Source organism: Lacerta agilis, chromosome 17, assembly GCF_009819535.1.
Source record: "Lacerta agilis isolate rLacAgi1 chromosome 17, rLacAgi1.pri, whole genome shotgun sequence".
NCBI lineage: Eukaryota > Metazoa > Chordata > Lepidosauria > Squamata > Lacertidae > Lacerta > Lacerta agilis.
This window is the reverse complement of record NC_046328.1, coordinates 2,193,601-2,215,277: the sequence shown is the minus strand read 5'-3', so window position 1 is coordinate 2,215,277 and position 21,677 is coordinate 2,193,601. Positions and strand designations below refer to the sequence as shown.

Below are 21,677 nucleotides of genomic sequence, written 5' to 3'. Positions count from 1 at the left end.
TTTGGATTATGGAGGTGATTGGTACGTTCTTTTTTCTTCTTCTTAATACCTACAATTGTTTTTCTATGCCAAGCCTCATTAAAAAACCTAATTTTTTTGAAAAGTACAGATGGACGTCTATTTATAATTAAGTATTCAATTGTGCAGCTTTACTTAGACTTGAAAGACTTGATAAAGATAAAAGAAGAAACAAGATGGCGCTTCTTAATATGATGCAGCACGGAAAAATGAGAATTCCTCCCTTTTTTGAGGGAAGTGGGAAATACTTGCTAGCTGACTTTATAATGACTTCAGGCAACAATTTGGGATAACATACAATGCATCTGTTTGCAGAATTTCTTCATTATGAGCGAGAGAGAAGGCTAAATGGATGTCCAGCAACCCCCCTTCTAGGGCCCAGAGGCGGGGATTGTGTGGTTTCCAGGAAATGACTTGTATCTCTGGATTGCCAAATGACTTGTATCTCTGGAATATATTGCAATATTGCAAACAGTATGATCAACAATTTAACAATGGAAACAACTGAACAACTTGGAAGTTGCTGTCATTAAACTTCAAACGATAGACTCGGACAACAGCCCAGATTGGAAGATTGGAATTAAGTCAGGAAAAGCTGCGTTGGAAATAGACAGGTGAAAAAATATATATACACAAATAAAGCTGCACTCGATGGATGAAAGGATATATGATTTCTGACATGATTGAGAATCGCATAGCCAGGGACGGAGACCTTTAAAGCATTAAGATCAGAATGTGGAAAATATGAGAACAAGAAGAAGGCAGGAACGAAGATATTGGAGATATACTTCAGAGGTCCAGACTATGGGAAGCCTGGAAAAATTAATAATTTGGATTGTAATTTGGTTGTTTTTTATTTTAGTTTATTGTTTTTAATTGGATTATGACTATGATTTGATGGATATGTTAATTGGCTGTTTTTATTGAAAAATTAATAAAAATGATTAAAAAAAAATAAAGTTGTCCAAGTCTGTGGCCATTATTAAATCTGTGTGATGCGCCAGGTGGAAATGTTTTTCCTTGACCAGGTTTTGATATTTTTTCAAATAAAGAGCTGTCACCTTGTCCAGCTCCGGCTTGAAATACCCTCATTTAGTGCCCAATATATCATGCTGCCTGAGGTGGAACAGCAAAAGCGATGTCCCTCTGCAGGCCTGCCTAATTATTTTGGGATCTGAAACAGACAATCCTGTGAAGCGCCTGTCCTTGGCAGTAGAATACAGCAGTCCATTAACTTAGACGTAATTTACTGCCTCTCTGGAATTCGAAAACCAGCTGCTTGAGGCAACTGCTTCCCTCTGTCTAATGATAGGGCTGGCCGTGGCTGCTTTTATGCTGTTGTATAGTTACTGTTATATCATTGTTCTAAGCTAGCTGTTTTTTAACAATTGTATCCCTTTAGGGGAATCCTCTTGGAGTAGAAGAAAAGAATATAAACGGACATACAAAAGTATGTATTCGTTTGAAATACACATAAAAATACAACTTACTCGACTGACACCACCCCTGATCTTTCTAACCTGACAAAGAACACAAATCTGCCATTTTAGAGCACATGCTCTGAGTGCAGAAGGCCCAGGAAATAGCCCTTACCATTGGCCATGTGCGTTGGAGCTGGTGCAGGGCCGGCCCATGGCATTTCGGAACCTGAGGTGAACTACAAAATGGCGTCCCCTTCCCCGCCAGGGAAGAAGGGGTGAGTGAAGATCTGCCTCGGGAACAAGCAGGGTGCCTCACGGGTGGGCTGTCCCAGGACTAGTGAAAGTTGGAATCCCAACAATATCCGGAAGGCCACAGCTTAGCCACCTCCAGGTAGAGGGGCTGGGAAATACCTTTGGCTTGAGGCCATGGAGAACCACTCACTGCCCAGTTAGACAATACTGTATTGTGAAAGATGGCTAACGGCCTCACTTGGCATAAGTCCACTTGCAATGTTTTACTGTGATGAGGCATATTGTTGTAATAATGTATTTGTACTGTGAAGCTTTCCAAACTATATAGCAGATCCAATGCATGACATTTATATCCTGCCTTTCCTCCAAGGAGCTCAAGGAAGAGTACATGGCCATCCCCAGTTCCTTCATTTTGTCCTCACAACCACCCTGTGAGGTAGGTCAGGCTGAGAGTTGGTGGTCTTTGGTCAGTTACTCTGTGAGCTTTGTGTAACAGGATTTGAACCTGGCTCTTCCTGGTCCTAGTCAGACACTTAACCACACAAAATAGCTGTCCTTCTGCCTCACAAAAGGCCCAGTCCTGCTTTTCTGCAACTGTGAGGTAAAAATTGTTATGAGACTAAAATGCTCTCTCAAGTGCCTTGGGATGCAAAGTGTAATAAATAAGGTAATTTAGTTTTTTAAAAAATCAAACTACTTATCAGAAGCATGTTAAAAATAACCTTTCCTTTAATCTATATTAGTCCAGTGTAAAAGTTCAAAGATCAGGCTTAATGTAGTTCCTCCTGAGACCTGCTATAGCTGCATCAGGCTCTCTGAATGACAAAACTAAATTTAGGCCCCATCTGCACTATACATTTAGTATCATACCACTTTAAACAGCCATGGCTTCTCCCAAACAAGTTCACTAGGAAGAGGGATTAATTGTTCAACTCCTCTGAGAATTGTCGCTCTGTGAGGGGAATAGGGGCCTCCTAACAGCTCTCAGTACCCTCTATAAACGACAGTTTCCAGGATTCTGCATTGCAGGGACAACCATGACTGTTCAAAGCAGTATGATACTACATTAAAATGTATAGTGCAGATGGGGCTTAGAGTAAAAGAAGGAAAGTAAAAATCTAGTATGTAAAATTGGAGACAATGTTTGCTGAAGAAAGCACCATTCTTCTCAAGATCCAACATACCTGACCTGAGATGGTATAATGCAATACCAAATTATGAGTACGGCTATATTGCACTTTCATTTATTTATTGCGATGTTTATACTTCACCTTTCCTCTAGAGAGCTCGGGGGCCAACACAATTCGGGCATAGGTTCAACGCTGTAACCACTAGTAACATTGCCATTTCTTTGTGTTACTTTCTTTTTATGTGGAATTTATATATTGTATTTTTTTAATGGTAATTTCTTTTTTCTTTTTTATGTTTAGAATACTCTTTTGTTCTTCTCTTAATTATGTTGCTTTAAATGTGGGTCTTTACTGTATCACAGAATTGTAGAGGTGGAAGAGAACCTGAGGAACATCTAGTCCAACCCTCTGCAATACAGGAATATGCAGCAGTCCCAGACGGGGATCGAACCTGCAACACTGGAATTATCAACAACATGCTCTAACCAACTAAAGTGATGTTCTAATTGATATTTTAAGATAGATTATATACTTCTTAGAGGTTGGGTTTTTTGTTTTTGTTTTTGTTTTGGAAATGTGAAGCAATCCAAAGCAGCCCAGACCTCTTAATAATCCTCAGACCCTTTGACCTAGTGTGACCTGCTGGGCGAAAGGAAAACTGTTCTTTTGGCTTCTGCTTGAATTTGTGTGTTCAGGCCTTCTTTTTAGCTTCTTTTGAAGTGAGAGATGGCTGATGTAATTATTGTGTGTACAACATGTAGCTGTCTGTTTGTCTTGCGATTGTTCTGTTACTAATAAATAAAAATGATTTGAATAAATAACTTAAGCTAGTTACATAAAACTAAATAAAACTATTGTCGTCTCTGTGTGTGTGTGTTTTTAAAATTGTGTTGCACATAACAGATTTTGTGTTGCAATTGTTTCCCCATTTAGGAAGGTGTTTAGGAGGTTTTCTATTGATTTGTTTTTAACTGTAATCTCTCATCTACACATTTGCTGTTCCAGTTCTCTCCTAACCATCTTATTGCCACACTGGGTGAAATTAAAAATGCTATCACCTTGGTTGCGAAGTAACATTGACAAAGCTGAGTCACACCATTAGTCCCGGGAATGGGAAGCCGTGTTCCTCCAGGTGTAGCAACACTACAACTACAACTCCCATAATCCCTGCTGGTTGGCCATAATGCCTTGGACTGATGGGAGATGGAGTTCAACAACAAAATACACATTTTTGTATGCACTATGTGCACCAGGTGTCAGGAACCTGCCACTCTCCAGATGCTGCTGAACTACAACTCCCCTCTGGCATTGTTGGCTGAGGCTGATGAGAGGCGGAGTACAACAACATCTGGAAGCTATAAGTTCTCCATCCATGTGCCTTTGAAAGCTGTTGCCCATCATAGGCAATCCTGAGCTTGATGGGCTACCTGCCATAGCACTGTCAGCCAAGGAAGGTCCAGAGGAAAGAATTAACTCTTTATTCTCAAAAGTACACTTACACGTTAGGACAAGGTATGTCCCTCAGTCCTTCGTCTCTCAACTGTTCATAGGTGTGCACCCAATGAGGCGTCTCCTGCCTTTGATTCTCGTCTCCTGGCTGTTACAAGCTCCCCCAGATCACTGATCCCTTCTTCCAAGTCAGTCTCCCTTTCTCCTCTGGATCCAGCCTCCACTCCTCAGTGTCCAGCCAGTCCCTGATACCACCTGATGTCCCTTTAACTCAAGAGTAGGGAACATTTGGCCGTCAAAGTGTTGCTAAACTACAACTCCAATCAGCCCTAGGAAGCATGGCCAATGGCTAGGGGTGATGGGAGTTGTAGTTCAGCAACATCTGAAGGACCAAAGGTTCCCCATACTTGTTTTAACTGGACATGCCAAGAAAGCTACAGGTTGGATGACTACAATGCTCAAACCTCTGCCAGGAGGAAGAAAGCAATTCTTGCTCTGTCTGCCACAGATCTTTCTTCCGCCATCCCGTATCTCCACATGCCTCACCTTCAGGTGTCCTGCCCACACTCCCACAAGGAGAGGGAGCCGGCCCCCACCATTTGAGACAAATCACTGCACTAATTGATTTATGATTTTAAAGCTACCTTAATCAGTGCAATAATAAAAAATATCCTTGTACTATGGAATCCATGGCAAGCCATATGCCACAAACAGATGATAGACATGAAGAGCAGATTAGATATAGGTGCAACCGGACGAGATTGTAAAACTGCCTCCTACAGATCAAGGGGAGGCTGTCTGGTTTGTACCAAGAGTAACTTCCCAGGTTAGTTTCAAAAGAACAGAAAATATATAACTTACGTTCATGCCTATTGGAATAGCATATTTGTTTTAACTTTTCCATTTGTTATTGTTGTAACCTGCCTGCTGGTGAAGGGTGGGTGGTAGTGGTAGCAATCATCATCATCATAATAACCCTGGTCCACCCATGTAGCATAATGTGTTGGTAAATGGACTTTATCACTGCATATTGGGACATTTGAAAATGTGAATACCGCACTCCCTTCTTGCATGTAGAAAACTAGAACAGCAGGAAACAAGTCAGGCTAGAATTCCTCACCCCCACCAACGCTGCCACCAATTTTCTATTTACAGACCATTACGTTTAACATGATGGTGCATTCAAAGCATGGTATCCCTCCTCGCCTGCCCATAATCTAAAGTGATGCAATCTACTCTTCCATTCAACAGGCCATATTGTGGGTCACAGATGAGGATCCTCATTGTGCTGATAAAATATTATTGTAATCAAGAGGCGACCAGAAGGCTTACATCCAGTGTGGTGTAGTGGTTAAGAGCGGTAGACTCGTAATTGGGTGAACCGTGTTCGCATCTCCACTCCTCCACATGCAGCTGCTGGGTGACCTTGGGCTAGTCCCACTTTTCTGAAGTCTCTCAGCCCCACTCACCTCACAGAGTGTTTGTTGTGGGGGAGGAAGGGAAAGGAGAATGTGAGCCGCTTTGAGACTCCTTAGGGTAGTGAAATCCAATCCAAACTCTTCTTCTACATCTAAGAGCCTGATAACATTAAATACAGTAGGGTTTGCAAGTTTCATTTCACAAGCCCAATCTGGAGTTCTAGTAAAATGAGAGAGGGAGAAAACCTTCCTTCTGTCCACCTTCTCCACATCGTACATCATTTTATACACCTCTATCATGCCTCCTCTGACTTGCCTGTTCTCTAACCTAAAAAGCCCCCCTCCCCCGTTCCATCACCACAGTGACGCCCACTAGACAAGCAAGCAAGCACCAGAGTTAGTGGATGAATGGTTGACTCACCGAGTGCAGATCCACAAAAAGCCCATGCTGCTCTTCGTTGGGATGCAAGCCATCCACTGTCTCTAACAGTTCTGGGTCAGCATTCAGGAAGTGTGGATGGGACAAGAATACTGGTGCATCTAAAGAAGAAAGACAAGCAGATCAAAACGAAGCTGTTTGAGGCATGGAATCATCTCGCTACCTGTACTCCCCCCATTCCTAATCCTGTGATTATTTTTTTTTTTAAGCCTTTGGAATATTTCAGCCAGTAATGATAAACAGTATTTCACACCATTTATGATCATGAAGATTAGAAATGTCACTTAAAAAACAACCACAACAACTGATCTTCCGCATGCAAAACTGCAAGAAAGGATATTGTGTGACACGCCAGTGGGTGAAAGAAAATATGATTTTGCAGGCAAACAAACATGTAATCAGACATTACCGTGAATAGCATCTTCTGTGCCAAATGCATGCCTTGACCACAGTAAGAAAGTGCCAAAAATCATATTTTGAGAGTAAATACAGAGAGGCAATGTTTTTAGAGCAGTGGGGGCCTTCAGGAAGACAACATAAAATGTAAGAGCAGCCCTGTGGGTTCACACCAAAGGTAAATTCCAGTCCAGCAAACTGTTTTCACAGCAGGGCCATCTGGTGCTGCTGCGTTCTTCTTGTAGGCTTCCCAGAGGCAACAGCCTTCACTGCATTCAATATAGATTGCAACTGTTCCTCCCTGGGGCTGAGCTGGGGCTGGTTTTCCAAGGATGAAGCAAAAAGTGGCTGTGGACAGCAACTTCATTACCAATCCTGGAGCAGCCCCCTCCCCTGCCCCCATTTTTAAGGGAATACATACTCTTTAACCAACTTGGCACCTAACACAGCTGGACTGGGCCACTTCTTAACGACAGCTTGAAAATACTTATCCTAATTCTGAAGAGAATTACAGATTAGGGCAAATAATTGGTGATATTAACACATTTCCAAGAGAGAGGCTGTGAATGGAAAGCCACTGATTAACACAAGTTAACCAAGGATCCATGAACACACACACAAAAAACCCACCATCCAGGTCAGGCTACCAGTATGAATTGTGCAAATGAGAAGTCTATTTTCCTTATGCTAGCTAAGGCAAAAGTGCCAACAGAAGACACACTTGGCCCCTGGAAACCTCATTCTGACATACATGGGGTCAGACCCTAGGTCATCCATCTAGTTCAGAACATTCTACCACTGACTGGCAGAGGTTCTCCAGGGTTTCAGGCAGGGGACATTCCTAGCTCTGCCTCGAGGCACTGTGGACTGAATGTGGCACCGTCTGCATGGAAAGCAGATGCTCTGGGACTCAGCCACTGCCTTTTCTCATGAGATTGCTCCCACAAGAAGCAGAGATGGCCACCAAGTTTGATGGCTTAAATAAAAGGAGGACTAGCTAGCTAGCTATGATGGCTAACTCATCTGTTGGAGGTCGTATGCCTCTGAGTGCCAGTGGCTGCTGGGAGTCTCAAGTGGGTAGATCAGGCATCTGATTTCTACAGGCATACTGTTCTAGGCTGCATCAACAGAAGTCTAGTGTCCAGATCAAGGGAAGACATAGTACCACTTTATTCTGCCTTGGTCAGACTACACTTGGAGTCATTTGTCCAGTTCTGGGCACCACAATTCAAAGAGGATATTGACAAGCCGGAATGTGTGCAAAGGAGGGCAACCAAGATGATAAATGGTCTGCAAACCAAGTCTCAAGAGTAACAGTTGAGGGAATTGGGTATGTTTAGCCTGGTAAGGAGGAGACTGAGAGGAGATATGATAGCCATCGTCAAGTATCTGAATGGGTGTCAGATGGAAGATGCAGCAAACTTGTTTACTTTTGCTTCAGAGGGTAGGATTCGAATCACTGGATTCAAATTACAAGAAAGGTCCTGCCCTTCCTCCAAGGCATCCATGGTGGCAAATATGGCTTTTTCCACTGCATTTTATTTTAACAGCCCCATGGAGGTAAGTTAGGCTGAGAGAGTGAGTAGCCCAAAGTCAGCCTCTGAGCCTGTATGTCCCCAAGAGGTACTAACAATTATATGACATTGAGAGAACATGCCCGCACAATGAAGTCTGCCCAACAGCATTTTAAGTATTACACAATCCCCACAGAGAACAGCACTGCCATTGTTCTCTCCCATAACAGTTTGTGATATTGGGCATTTTGTAAGGCAGAGGAACGATCCAAGTTTTCATCTTGCAGGAAGCTGCTGTTGCACTCACTTGGCTTTTGTAAACTGCTCTGGGGATTTTATTGCAACCAAATCTTGTGAAATTAGAGAAATAAATTAGAAACAAAATGTTAGGGGTTCAAACCCTGGCAAATCCACTTAAAAGCTAGGGCAGGAGGGCTAGAAAAGGAGTCTAGCCAAGATCAACTGGCAAAACGAACCCTGAGCTAGAATGGAAATGCTTCTGACTTCACATCAGGCAAGGCTTTCCACATTCATGTGAGAGGCTATGGCAGCTGTCTCCCAACCTAGCACCCTCCAGCTGTTGCTGGACTACAACTCCCACCGTCCCTGACTGCTAGCCATACTAGAAAGGGCTGGTGGGAGTTGGAATCCCCCAAACACCTGGAGGGAACCAGGCTAGCAAAGGTTGGGTTATAGTACCAGATTTTCCTGCAAAACAAACAGCAACAGAACAATGAAGGAGATGTCTAAACACTTCTAGCCCCCCACCCCAACAAATTGGACAACCCTGATCATTGCTAGGGGGTGGGAACCAAAATACTTTGCAGACGTACTTAATCGACAGCTGCTGACATTCTGGATTCCAGACTGGCGGCACGGACAGAAGCCTTCGTTGGGAGGATAGTCTGTACCATTGTCAAATAAGTTCTTTGGAGCCACGTAACGCAGCGTTGGTATTCCCTTGAAGTCCCCGGATCTACTGTAGTTTAATTTCATGGACCTGAAAACAGGGGTTTCAAGAGATGAGGGGCACCCAAGCACCAGAAGAGATACTTCAGAGATGAAAGCTGAACATGCTGAGGCCCAGTACAACATCTGCTGAAACTGGGGTCCCTTTGCACACCTTCTAAGGTTTCTAGAACTATCTATCTGGCCACTTTTGAACAGAAGTGGGTCGTGGTGTCTGGTGCCCATTTGGACTGGTAGGACTGATAAGGAGGAGGTCAGAGAAGCTAACAGGAAGTGGAGCCAAAGCAAATGCGGGCAGAACTAACAAATTCTAATTTTGTCTGACTGACACACACACACACACACACACACACACACACACCATTTCTCCCCTCCTACTTTATGTTAGATGTTTTGGTATTAGTGATGTAAACTCTAAAGCATCAGACAAATGGGAAGGGAATAAATAATCATATAATAAATATATAAATAAATGCAATAAATGTAATAAAGTGCTTTATGTTCAAAAATAAAAAGAGCAAAGAACTACAAAAAACAGTACTTTGAACTGTGCCTGCAAACAAGCTAGAAGTTGTGTCGTTTACTTTTGCAGAGACAGCCAACCTGGCTTCTAGGATGTTGGCCCATCCCATACAGAGCAGCCTCTAATAGGCCACTGGGAATACCAAGAATCCAGTTTCAACATCCTCAACGGACCACACCTGATTCAACCGTTCACACGGGAGCAGCCTTTTCCGAGTGCAGCTGCAAGAGGGACATTGCCAAGTAAGAACAGGGACTGTACCTTCTCCTGTATGAGACTACAACCTCATCAAAGGATTTCCTCCCCCCCCCAAAAAAAACCATGAAAGCACACGCCGACCTCAAATTTCGGCCAGGAGATGTTTCCACGACTCCGCTTCCCAGCAGAGACTCAGACTTAGCCAACTTTTCCCATGGGCAGCTGCTGACAGGCCTAAAGCCCATTTGCAGATGATTCAAGGCAAGTTTTTAATCAATTTCTGCCTTTTCGGAGAGCATCAAGTTCTGCAATTATGTATGTATTCACCCAGTGCCCAGAACTGTAAGGGTACATCAGGATTGGGGCAGCCAGTGTGTGAGGCAAGGTGAAGCCATTTGCCACAGATGGTGGATCCAATCCCCACCATGCAGCCAACACAGTGCTGCTGCCCTTGCCCTTGCCACTGCTGCTGCGTCATGGTAGCAGCACAGGTGCGGCTGCAGGTGAGGGTACAGTTGCGATGACAAGGCTTGTGGCAGCGTGGGCACGTTGGTGGGTGGGGGCAGCAGCCGGGCATTTTAACTACAGTAGCAAAATGTCTCAAGCCAGCCCTGATCAGGATATATATTCTAAATAAGCTGAGTCAGAGGCAGGGATCTCGCACCAGAGGCCAGAAGCCTCAAGTCAGCCTCTGCACTGCTTCTTCTAAAAGGGGGGAAGTGGTGGTGGGGGGTTGAGATTATAAGATATAATACAGAGATGGGGGATGAAACTCAAGCAGACTAGAGGTGGGTGCAAGGGAGTGTCAAGCCCCCGCAAAAAATAAGCAAACTTTGGTCTCTGTCATCTGACAAACACTGCAATGTGCCTGCACTGACTGGGAATGGCTCTCCAGGCTGGGTCTTTTCCAGGCCTACCGAGAGATGCCAGGGATTGAATCTGGGGCCTTCTGCATGCATGGTAGATGCTCTACCACTGAGTCATGGCCTGTCCTCTTGACAAGTCCATCTCCTGGTAGGGCTAGGAATGTCTCCTGCTTGAAAGCCTGGAGTCCCTGCCAGTCAGTGTGAACAATACTGAGCAAATGGACCAATAGTATGGCTCAGGATATAATGCAGATTCCTATGCTTCCAGTTTAGAACTGGGGGGGGGGATCCTGTGGCTTTCCAGGTATTTGTGGATGACAGCTCCCATAATCTCCAAGGCATGGCTTTGCTGGCTGGAGCTGATGTGAAGTCCAGCAATACCTGGAGACGTATGCACTGTCCCTGCTGTGCAAGCAAGGATTTCTTCTCATCTTACCTGCAGGCATCAGGGCTGTACAATTCCACAGGTGAGGAAGGGGTCATAAATGGAGGCCAGATCTGTCCAGCCGTCCCATTGATCATGTTGCATTGATCAGAGTTCCAGTAGGACACCTAGAGGGAAAAGGGATCCCTAAGAATAACCAGAAGCTAGGCTGAGTCTAGCAAGAAACCCTTCTCTGCCAAAGAGGTTAGCCTGGCTTTCATTACAAACAGTGGCCTCCTCCTCCGCATGCCAAACACTGAAGAATTCCCCAGACCTTTCTGCCACACAATCTTTCCTTCAATTCAGTTACACAACTTGACTTGAAGCTTTCTTTGCCAATCACAAACTGTACCAGGAAACTCTTCAGAGGTCTGAATCACTAGGAAGGAAAAGGTCTCTGCATAAAAGTACCATACAGAAGCTGTAAAAAAAAAAGCGCAGCATTTCTTTTCTTAGCTTGCGTAAAACTAAAGCAGCCACTCTAGATACAGTCTAAAGTTATCTGAGCTGAATACATCCATTTAAGAACCTGCAGTCTTATCAATTCAACGAAGAGAGCAGTTTGCCGTTACCTCTTTCAGTCCATTCCAAGAATCTATCATATGGACTTTGCTGATGTTCTCCATGCCTGTGTACACCGTGAACAGCCCCGTATTTGAATTGTTGAACTGCAGCGAAAGAGAAGATATGTTATTAACATGCCTTGCTCACCTGCTTTTCAGAAGGGTTAGGGTTAGAGCAGAGAACAGGAAGGAAGGCCACTTCATACATTGCCCTCTTAAGAAGGGTTTGCAAGGAAGGCTGGCCATAGCTCAGAGGAAGGGTATATGCTGCACCTCTGAGCTGTGCATAATGTTCCAAATCCCTGACACCGCCAGCTAAAACGATTTCAGGTTGCTGGGCTGGGTGAGATCTTGACCTTAGGCCTTGCCAATATCATTATCATTACATTTACATTTACACTCCACCTTTCCTCTCCATTTTGCCCTCACAGCAATCCTGTGACTCAGGTGAGGCTGACATATGGTGAATGGCCCAAGGTCACCCAGTGTGCTTCATGGCTGAGCAGGGATTTGGACTTCAGTCTCCAAGGTATGAGCACAACACTCTAGCCGCTCTGCCACACTAGCTCCCAATTTGGATGTTGCCTATGTGAACAGAGCAGCCTTCCCCAATCTGGTGCCTTCTAGACATTTTGACCTCATTTCCAAAGGTTGGCCAAGCTGCCTGGGGTTGACGGTAACTGCTATCCAACTTCTGGCAGGGACCGGGTTGAAGAAGTTGGAAGAAACACTGTTAAGCTGGATGCACCAAAAGTCTGATTCTGTACGAGGCGCCCTAGACTGAAACATTGAACCAGTCCCTGCATTGTTGCCACTGATACCCGCCATAGCAGCCAACAGAAGGCGTTAGTAGCTAGGATATGGTTACCAGATTTTTTTCAATGAATCCAGGGACACTTTTTTGTTGTTGTTGAAGCTGAGTAGCAACAGGGAGTCAGTAGTGGGGGCAAAAGACCCTGGGCCCAAGCACACATGCATATTGTATAAAGGTGCAAAGCCCTTCTTTCGCACCCTGTGAAACTTAAATGCCCAGAGTTTTTGAAAAACTGGGCAACGGCTGCCCGCCCGCGACTCGCAAGCCTCCCCTGATCAGTCAAAACAAAGGGTTCCCCGGTTCCCCTTTGGCAGTGGCGATGGCAGAGGCAGTCAGCAGCCCGGAGCCAGCCTGGTAGCGCAGTTGGCTCTGGCTGGCTTCAGGAGCTGCTCGCTGCCATGGCGCGCGCCATTTTACCTCGCCAGAAGTCCCCTTATGATGTGTTGTGACACAGCAGCGAGCAGCTCCTGAAGCCGGCCAGAGCTACCAGGCTGGCTCCGGGCTGCTGAGGCTGCTGCTGCCATGTTTCCCGGAGACAGATTTGCTAATCTGGGGACATTCCGGGGATGGAATTTGTCCGGGGACAGATTTGCAAATCCAGGGACTGTCCCTGGGAACCAGAAACTTCTGGTAACCCTAAGCTGGGACCAAACCCTGCCTTCCAGAAATTCCTTATCTGGAGATGTCTTGCAAAGCCGGCTTTACTTTTGCACACACTGCCATGGACTGCTTCAGGAAGCAATTCTTAAGTCTTCAATTACATGTTACTGGCAAGACCTACAGCCTTCCTCTCATGCTAATTTGTTTTACCACGGGCATGAAACTGTGCCCAATTATATTTTGCCTTAAATTCCTGACACCTCTGCTTGGAAGGATTAGATGGGAGGTGACTGGGGAGAGCTCTCTTCGAGGCTGAGCAGGGCAGGCAAATAGTTTGATCTGGAGCGAGGCAACTTCCCACACCTCTCTTGGCACCTGCTACAGAATTGTTGCACCTATCCTCTTCTCATTTCCGCCTTGCCCTTTATGACTTCCCCCGTGCCCCTCCATCACTAACTTCAGAGACCCAGGCTCCCTCCCAAGGGTTTTACTTACGTCAGCAAACAAGCCAAATTTCCCTTTGAAGGGAAGTAAGCCAGGCTTGATGCTGTTCAGGAAGTCAATGAGCGGCTCATCGTAACCCCACAAGATTTCTCCCACCGTCCGGTTCACAAAAGCACCCTGTCCAAAGGCAGCAAAAGTGGCGCTGACAAACAGCCGAATGCCCCGCGGCATGTCCTCCAACATGACCGCTGCAGCCTGGTTGTGAAAGATGGAAAGAAGAGGGAGCGAGAAGGGCAGACAGGTTATCATGCATTGATGCTTATAAGCAGAGCTCATGTTGTCTGGCACAGATACATATTGCTGGCTAGTATTGGGAACTGATCCCCAGGCAAACTCTCTAATACACAAATCACCTTCTATGTATGTCTCATATTTAAACACACACTGCAACAACAGCTAAACATGCCATGGAAACAGCACAATGTTAACCATCTCTACTTCAGAAGCTAGTCTTACTGAATTCAACAGGGCTTACTTCCAGGTATGGGAAGCTAGGATTGCAGACTTTTGCAATTTGTATGTATATATGAGAACAGTCAATATGGATACAAAATGAACAGGAACTTATAGTCACCAACCCAGGAAATATAAAAATTAAAACAGGTATGAAATCATTTGGGTATGTGGTAAAAATATGTGAGAGGGGATGTTAATTTTGTTTAAGGCAGAGGTTTAATATGTGATAGGAAGTGTCTCTGAATTTGCTGGTGGATCTAAAATGATGTGTTTGTATTGCTTTGTTGTTTTATATGTTATCCTTGGAATGTACAGAATAGTAAGTAATTTAAAATAAAGTAAATGAAAGTAACTGGGAAACCTACCTCAGAAGAGGCAGTTTGTCAGATCTCTGTATGAGTCAGTGTTCTTGGCTCATCTCATTTCAATCAGGAAACCCAGAATAGTGACTCATTCAGATATATTACCTTTAGAGCAGATATGTCTTACTCTTCAACAACCTACAAGTAAATTTTATGGGATGTAAGTCAGGAGTGTGCCTCTGGTATTACCGTATATACTCGAGTATATGCCAACTTTTTCAGCACACTTTTTGTGCTGAAAAAGCCACCCCCGGCTTATACTCGGGTGAGGCGGTCTGCGGTGGAGGTGAGGGCTCCTCCCGCCGCCACTGCTGCCACCCATAAAGCAAAGACACGCACAGGAGCCACAGTTTGAGGCCCCTGTGTGTGCCTTTGCGAGCAGCAGACGCGGTGGAGGGGCTTGCCCCGACGCCGCTGCTGCTGCTCACGTACAGGAGCCGCTGTTTGGAGGGGCGCACCGCAGCGCCCCTCCGAACTGAGGCTCCTGTGCTTGCCTTTGCTGACAGCAGCAGAAGCCGCTTCTCCCTTCCCCCCGCCCTGGTGACAGAGGGGAAAGGCACAGTACCGGGGGATCGGAGAAGCACTGCGCTGCGACTCTCCAATCTTCCGGCCCTGTGCCTTTCGCAGCTGTCGGCGAAGCGGTGGGGAAGGAGAAGCTACCCTCGCCCCGCCAACAGAGATGGTGGCAGCAGGAGCAGGAGCAGGAGGAGCTTCGAGCAGGAACGCGAGCCGGCTCAGCCCCGAGAGCCTGTTGCTTTTGCCCCCATGCCAACTCTGCCCACCCTAGAAACTGCCCACCCTGAAACTACCCACCCCTGAAACCTTCCCAGAATCTGCCCCCTTCCCCCCTTAATCCTTCCCAGAATCTGCCCCTGCCCCTGAGCCCTCCCTGTAAGAGACTCTTTCTTTCCAAGCCTTCCCTCTTAACCCCTGCTCCCATCCCAGCTCTGCCCACCCTAGAAACTGCCCACCCTGAAACTTTCCCAGAATATGCCCCCTTGCCCCTGAAGCCCTCCCTAAATATGTTCCACCCACCCCTGAAAGCTTCCCAGAATCTGCCCCCTTCCCCTTAATCCATCCCAGAATCTGCCCCTTTCCCCCTTAATTCCTTGCTGAATATGCCCCCTCCCCCTGAAACCGTACCAAAATATTCCCCTTTGCCCCCTGAAACGTACACACAATATGCCCCCTTGCCCCCTGAGCCCTCCCTGTAACAGACCCTTTCTTTCCAAGCCTTTTGTTGGTATTTATTTTTATTTCTGAAATTTACCAGTAGCTGCTGCATTATCCACCCTCGGTTTTTCCCCAGTTTTTGTGGTGAAATTAGGTGCCTCGGTTTATATCCGGGTCGGCTTATACTCGAGTATATACAGTAATTCGGGGGGGGGGAGAAAGGTTGAGGGCAGGGAATGGGGAAAGGGGGGGGAATCAATTTTAAGTATGCAATCCATGACTATCCCTTGATTTCCCTACATGTAACTGGTGGCGTTTCTGACTTTTTCCAGTGTAGGATTATCAAAATTCCTGCAGCCCTTAGTAAGCAATAAATCTATTCAACATGCTGCTCTGAATGGGCTACACACTTTCATGCATCTCTTCTCAGCCATATGCACTAGATGTTTGGGTGTTTCTTTTTATTTCTTTTTTTAAAAGACAAAGATGGAAAGCCAGTATTCAGGGAATTGAAAACCTATAACCACATTGTACCCTTTCCGTTTCCTCCCACTGCACAGCATATGTTTAAACCCAGGTAAACAAAAACAATTAGAAACTAGAAATAAATATCACAGCAAGTGTGAGTCGACTTACCGACACCAAGATGTTTGGTATGACAATGTAGTCAGATTCTAACCCAATTGACAGCTCTGGCTGAAAGTAGAAACTCCGATACTCTAAGAAGGAGATTGTATCATTGTCATGGAAAGTTATGTTTGTTTTCTCTCTGTACTCCCTGTAGAAGAGAGAGGCATAAAGAATTTAAGTGATCTTCAGCAGAACAGTCTACTTCACCTTTACAACACCTGTGCTACTGACTCTCAAACTCTGGGATTGTTGAAATATATGCAACAAAAAATTAATCAGTTTGAGTCGTGCAACTCAAACTGGGTCCACTTGACCCAAAATTTAAAAGCAATGTGGACTAAAGTCGCTTCTGGGGCTCCTCTGGGAGCTTCATTACTGATCTGCCCCAGAGGAACAGCCTAGGGCCCACTCCGCAAGGAAGCAAGTGCATGCACAGTAGGACACCCCTGGTTCTCTCTCCTCTCCCCTCTGGACACTTGCACAAACCATGTTCTTTGGTATGTTGTTTGTGGGTACACTTTACAAGCAGCCCAAGGTGGTAGTGGTGTGTGCCTCACTTTGACCGGCAGCAGCGGCGGCTGCCCCTGCCAGTGGAAGCCGGGGGGGGGGTCAGAAAGGAGGCTTGGCAGAGGCTACTGGTGCTAGGCCTGGGTTGATGGCTGAGCGTGGGTCCCACCCCTCCCCTCCCAGTGGCTTGGAGGTGACTGCAGGGAGGGTGCATGTGGCGATGTCACACTTACGTGGACTTTGTAACATAGCAATACAGTACTGCCCAAGTTATGGCTGACTGGGATAAAGGAGTTATCCATATTGTTTTTCTGAATTCTGAAGGGCTTGTGATATAGCTAAGAATGGGATGAAGTCTTGTGTTGTCATAAAACCCTGTTTGCTTTTTGTAAGAATGATGCTTTTGGGGCGGGGGCATTTTCTGGTTTGTCTCAGGCAACAAAATGCTGTGGGCCAGCCCTGATGTTTAGGTACAATGATAATGTTCATGTATTTGTACTTGTATTTGTGTTTATGTTTATTTGTGTCTATTAAGTTTTTGTGGAGGGGGTATGTGTATTGCAAACCACTTTGAGATCTTCTATTAGCAAGCAATTAATGGTAACAGTAACAGCAGCAGCTTCCTGTGTTCATTTAAAAACTGACTCACTATTCATGTCAATCGAATAAAAACCCCTTTAAATCAATTTTTTTAAGTGTCTTCCAATTGGGCAACAGATTTTTTTAAAAAACAACAACATGATTTTTCAATAAAAAGTACTCCTAAAAACTATAGATGGTAAGCACAGTCTTAAGAGGCACCCTTGCTTTTTCTCACATGGTAGAGAATGACACTTCCAGATACAGGTGAAACTCAAAAAATTAGAATATTGTGGAAAGGTTTATTTCTTTCAGTAATTCAACTTAAAAGGTGAAACTAATATATGAGATAGACTCATGACATGCAAAGCAAGTTATATCAAGCCTTTATTTGTTATAATTGTCAAAATTATGGTGTACAGCTGATGAGAACCTCATCAGCAGTGCGCCATAATCATCACAATTATAACAAATAAAGGCTCGACATAACTTGCTTTGCATGTCATGAGTCTATCTCATATATTAAACTCCAGGAGCTAATGAAAACAATTGCTTACATAAATGGACTTTTCCACGATATTCTAATTTTTCGAGTTTCACATGTACAGTGGAACTTTGGCTCCCAAATGCCGCAAACCTGGTTTACAGTTTACAAACGTTCTTTGGAATTCAAACATCCGACATGGCTTACGCAGCTTCCAATTGGCTGCAGGGGCTTCCTGCCAATTGGAAGCTGTGCCTTGGTTTCCAAATGTTTTGGAAGTTGAATGGACTTCTGGAACGGATTCCGTTTCACTTCTGAGGTAGTACGAGTATACAATACTTATTTGCATCTAAAAACTGAGTGTGTTTCTTACTCCAAAACATTTTTTTTCATTATTAAGATTTTATTGAAAGGTTTTTTTAAGAGTTATACACATACAAAGTGTCCTCATTTGCCCCCCAGTCAGGGATTAGGGGAACTGTAGTCCAAAATTTCTGGAGGGAAGACCAGTTTGGGAAAATCTGGCCCAGAACAGAAAAAACCCAGTGAGAAACTCAGTAAAAGTCATTAAATTGTAGAGCTGGAAAGGACCACGAGGGTCATCTACTCTACCCTCCTGCAATGCAGAAATCCTTTGTCCAATGTGGGGATCGAACCCACAATCCTGAGATTAAGAGTGTTGTGTTCTGATCTCCCTGGTTTAGGAGTTACAATGTTTTGAGACAAGAAGGCTGGATAGCACCATTATAACGGACTTCAGCGATTATCATCATTATTCTCACCTCTCCTCCAAGGAGTGCAAGGTGGTTCTTCCCCCACCCTCCCTATGTTATCCTCACAACCACCCTGTGAGGTAAATTAGACTGAGACGCAGTGACTGGCTGAGCGAGGATTTGAACCCTAGTCTCCTAGGTCTTTCCCCAGCACTACAGTTCACTACACTGGTTCTTTAGGGCCATTTTTAATGTTATGTTATCTGCTTTGTAAGTTACAAGGCTTATTTCATAACCGCCCTTGGATGTCAGCATCCATTAATTCTGCCTTTTTCTCACCCTGACACTTCTAAAACAATCATAGGTGTGCTGCAGACATACCTATGGGTGCAGATTTCGCTCACTGGCCTCCCAACACTTTCTATTTCAACAGAGAGACTTATCAACACCTCACACAAAAGCAGCCATTGATACTGAAACAAATGAACAATGATTATGTAACCTTTAATACGTGGTCCAGCCCAATCCACATGCCAAGGGTGGAGAACTAAAAGGGAAAGCCAATTATATATTTCAACCACCAACTTCACAGAGGATGGTGCAAGACTTCTGAAGAAGTGTTCCGTTCAGACCACAACCTATCCTCGGATGCTTCCAATGCTTTTGCACATGAGAGCCACCTGTTAGTTTTAACAGAAAAGTGTGCCAGTCGTGTGCAATTTTTTGCATGCACATGCATACTCACTGCATTGAAAGGCCAATGAGACACATGCAGGGGCTCCACCTGTCAGCATTGGTAAATTGCCAGCTCCTTGCTTGACAGAGGCTCCTGTGCTTTGAACAGTAAAGAGCAATTCAACTGGTGGGGGTTCCTGACCTCACATCATGCAGCTGACAAGCCTGCCAAGAGCTGTCCAGTAGTTCTCAAGAGGAACTGGAGCCTCCGAGAGCAAGGGAAGCTGGCAATCCTAGAAGGGTGACACAAGGATGGTGGATTAGGCAGATCAGCAGAAAACCCTGCTTGCTATGCGCCATTTAAATCCAATCTTGGGGCCTGAGCAGGAGAAGGATAAGACTCTAATCTTGGGCAAAGGAGAAACAAAGACATTTGTGCTAAGAGGCTTTTGCTTCATTCCCTTTGCACAGAGCCACAATGCATACATTCAGCCCCCGCAAGTGCACCAGGGTGCCACTATAGACACAACGTACGCAGAGGACAAGCTTGGCATTATACTGGTAGCTAAACCCAGTGGGGGGAAATTGTGCATGAGATGGCAACAGACCTTGCTGAGTGCTTTGCAAAAGATTTGGATAAGCTTTCAAGAAGGTCTTCCATCACTCCCTCCACTAACCTGTTCCGGTGGGTTTCAAACTCTGTTCTTGGCTTAGAAGGTCGTCAAAGGAACTCCAAATTATAGGAACTTTGAAAGCTGCTTTATGCGGAAAGACCACTAGTCTTTCTTGCTCAGCACTGTCCCCACGAACAGGCAGTGGCTCCAAGGTTTCAGACAAAAGCCTCGCCCAGCCCTACTGGGAGATGGCAGGAATTGAACCTGGATCCTTATGCATGCAAGGCAGGTGCTCTGCCACTGAGCTACGGCCCTTCAATGATCACTCCCCAATGGGAAGCAAAATGCCCCAAGGAGGCAGCCGGGCCACTGCTACCAACCTCCCCCTGTATAAAGGGCAGCTGGTGGGGGCACTAGTAACACCCTAGGCCTAGGACACATATTCTACCACCAAGAGCCAAAAGGCCTGAATTGATTATAAATGGTCTGGACTTGGGGGTGAGCAAGGAGGTGTACTGGGGAACATGCATTAGGGAAGCGCAGTGGATCAGTGGCACAGCATCTCCTTCAAAGGCAGAAGCATCTTTGGGTAGGGCTGGGAGTGCCTCTGGCTTGGAAAAATAGGTTTTTTAATTTCACTCCATTGAGCTAATGCTGGCAGTCAGAATGGGACGGGGGTCAGACCAAAAACAAAATAAATTGGAAATATTTATTTTAAAACAAAGCTCAGAGATGATTAGCATATGCAAGCTTGGCAATAAGTGAAATATAAGAATAAAGGGAATGTTTGAATCAATATATAAACGGGGGGGATTAGACAGACTAATCATTTTTAATTGCTAAGCAGTAAGACCTGGACATCATGTTCCTAAATCTTCCACCAGTCCAAACTATTTAAAAGTTTACTAAATTCCCAGCCTTACAGCAGCTGAAGGCAAAGATTAATATGAAAACTGGATTATCACTACCTGTCCCAGCAGCAACCCAAGGAACTGGCTTCTGTGGACTAAGGGGCAATGGTCAGAAAGGTGAGCCCAGGATCTAGAATGGCCCAAACAGGCAGTAAGTTCAGGCTGAGACTGAGGTGCAGCTGCTTTTTGATCTGGCACCTCCCAATAGACCTGTTTTCTCCTCTGCTCTTATCTCTCTCTCTCTCTCTCTCTCACACACACACACACACACACACACACACACCCTTTTTCTCACTTAAACAATTCTGTTATGGTAAATTATATCAGGGGCAAGCTCCTATAAAATGAGCTTTATTTTCTACTTAATTGTTTTTGTGGATGGACCTATTTTCAAGCTTTAGCAGAGTGAAAGGAGTTTCATGAAGGTTACTCAGAGCTCCCAGCAAGTCTTGTATCTTCTTCATTCACTCTGGCACATGATCTCAGCTGAACTAAAGCCTCTCCAAGCCTCCCAATTTCTCATATTCCAGTAGACAAGAGACACTTCTGCCCTAAAAGCAGACATTCAGGCTGGCTTAAACAATGGACCAGAGTTTTCTTGACCAGCTTGCTTTGCATTGTTTAGTTTCTGGGGTTGTCACCTTAACCCAGTGTTTTTCAACCACTGTTCCGCGGCACACCAGTGTGCCGCGAGATGTTGCCTGGTGTGCCATGGGAAAATTACTTTATGTATAGTCAATATAGGCACAGAGTTAATTTTTTTAATATTTTCTAATGGTGGTGTGCCTCGTGATTTTTTTCATGAAACAAGTGTGCCTTTGCCCAAAAAAGGTTGAAAAACACTGCCTTAACCATGCATGCAGGTTTCGTTGCTCATCAGGGAATGTGGTCTGCAGGCTAAAAATGCTTGTTCACCACCAGTTAGACAAAAATCAGGTGTGGTAAACTTTTGCTCCTCCAAATGTTGCTGAACCACAACTCCCATCAACCCCAGCAAAGATGGCTAATGCCCAGGGATGATGAGAGCTGTAGTTCAGCAAGATGTGGTGGGCCAAAGGTTCCTCATGCCCAACAT

The 21,677-nt window shown here is 45.0% G+C and overlaps 1 protein-coding gene across 4 annotated transcripts in view; it reads right to left on the bottom strand.

Annotated features, from left to right (window-relative positions):
• Positions 1 to 21,677, bottom strand: part of SCARB1 (scavenger receptor class B member 1) — a 58,001-nt gene that overhangs the window by 18,513 nt on the left and 17,811 nt on the right. For all 4 annotated transcript variants that reach the window (XM_033174532.1, XM_033174533.1, XM_033174534.1 and 1 more), the window contains exons 3-8: positions 16,126 to 16,267; positions 13,490 to 13,693; positions 11,590 to 11,685; positions 11,030 to 11,145; positions 8,871 to 9,037; positions 6,110 to 6,228 (exon numbers count right to left, since the gene is read on the bottom strand). In XM_033174532.1, coding sequence (XP_033030423.1) covers positions 6,110 to 6,228; positions 8,871 to 9,037; positions 11,030 to 11,145; positions 11,590 to 11,685; positions 13,490 to 13,693; positions 16,126 to 16,267 — 844 coding nt within the window. The remainder of the gene's footprint in view (positions 1 to 6,109; positions 6,229 to 8,870; positions 9,038 to 11,029; positions 11,146 to 11,589; positions 11,686 to 13,489; positions 13,694 to 16,125; positions 16,268 to 21,677) is intronic.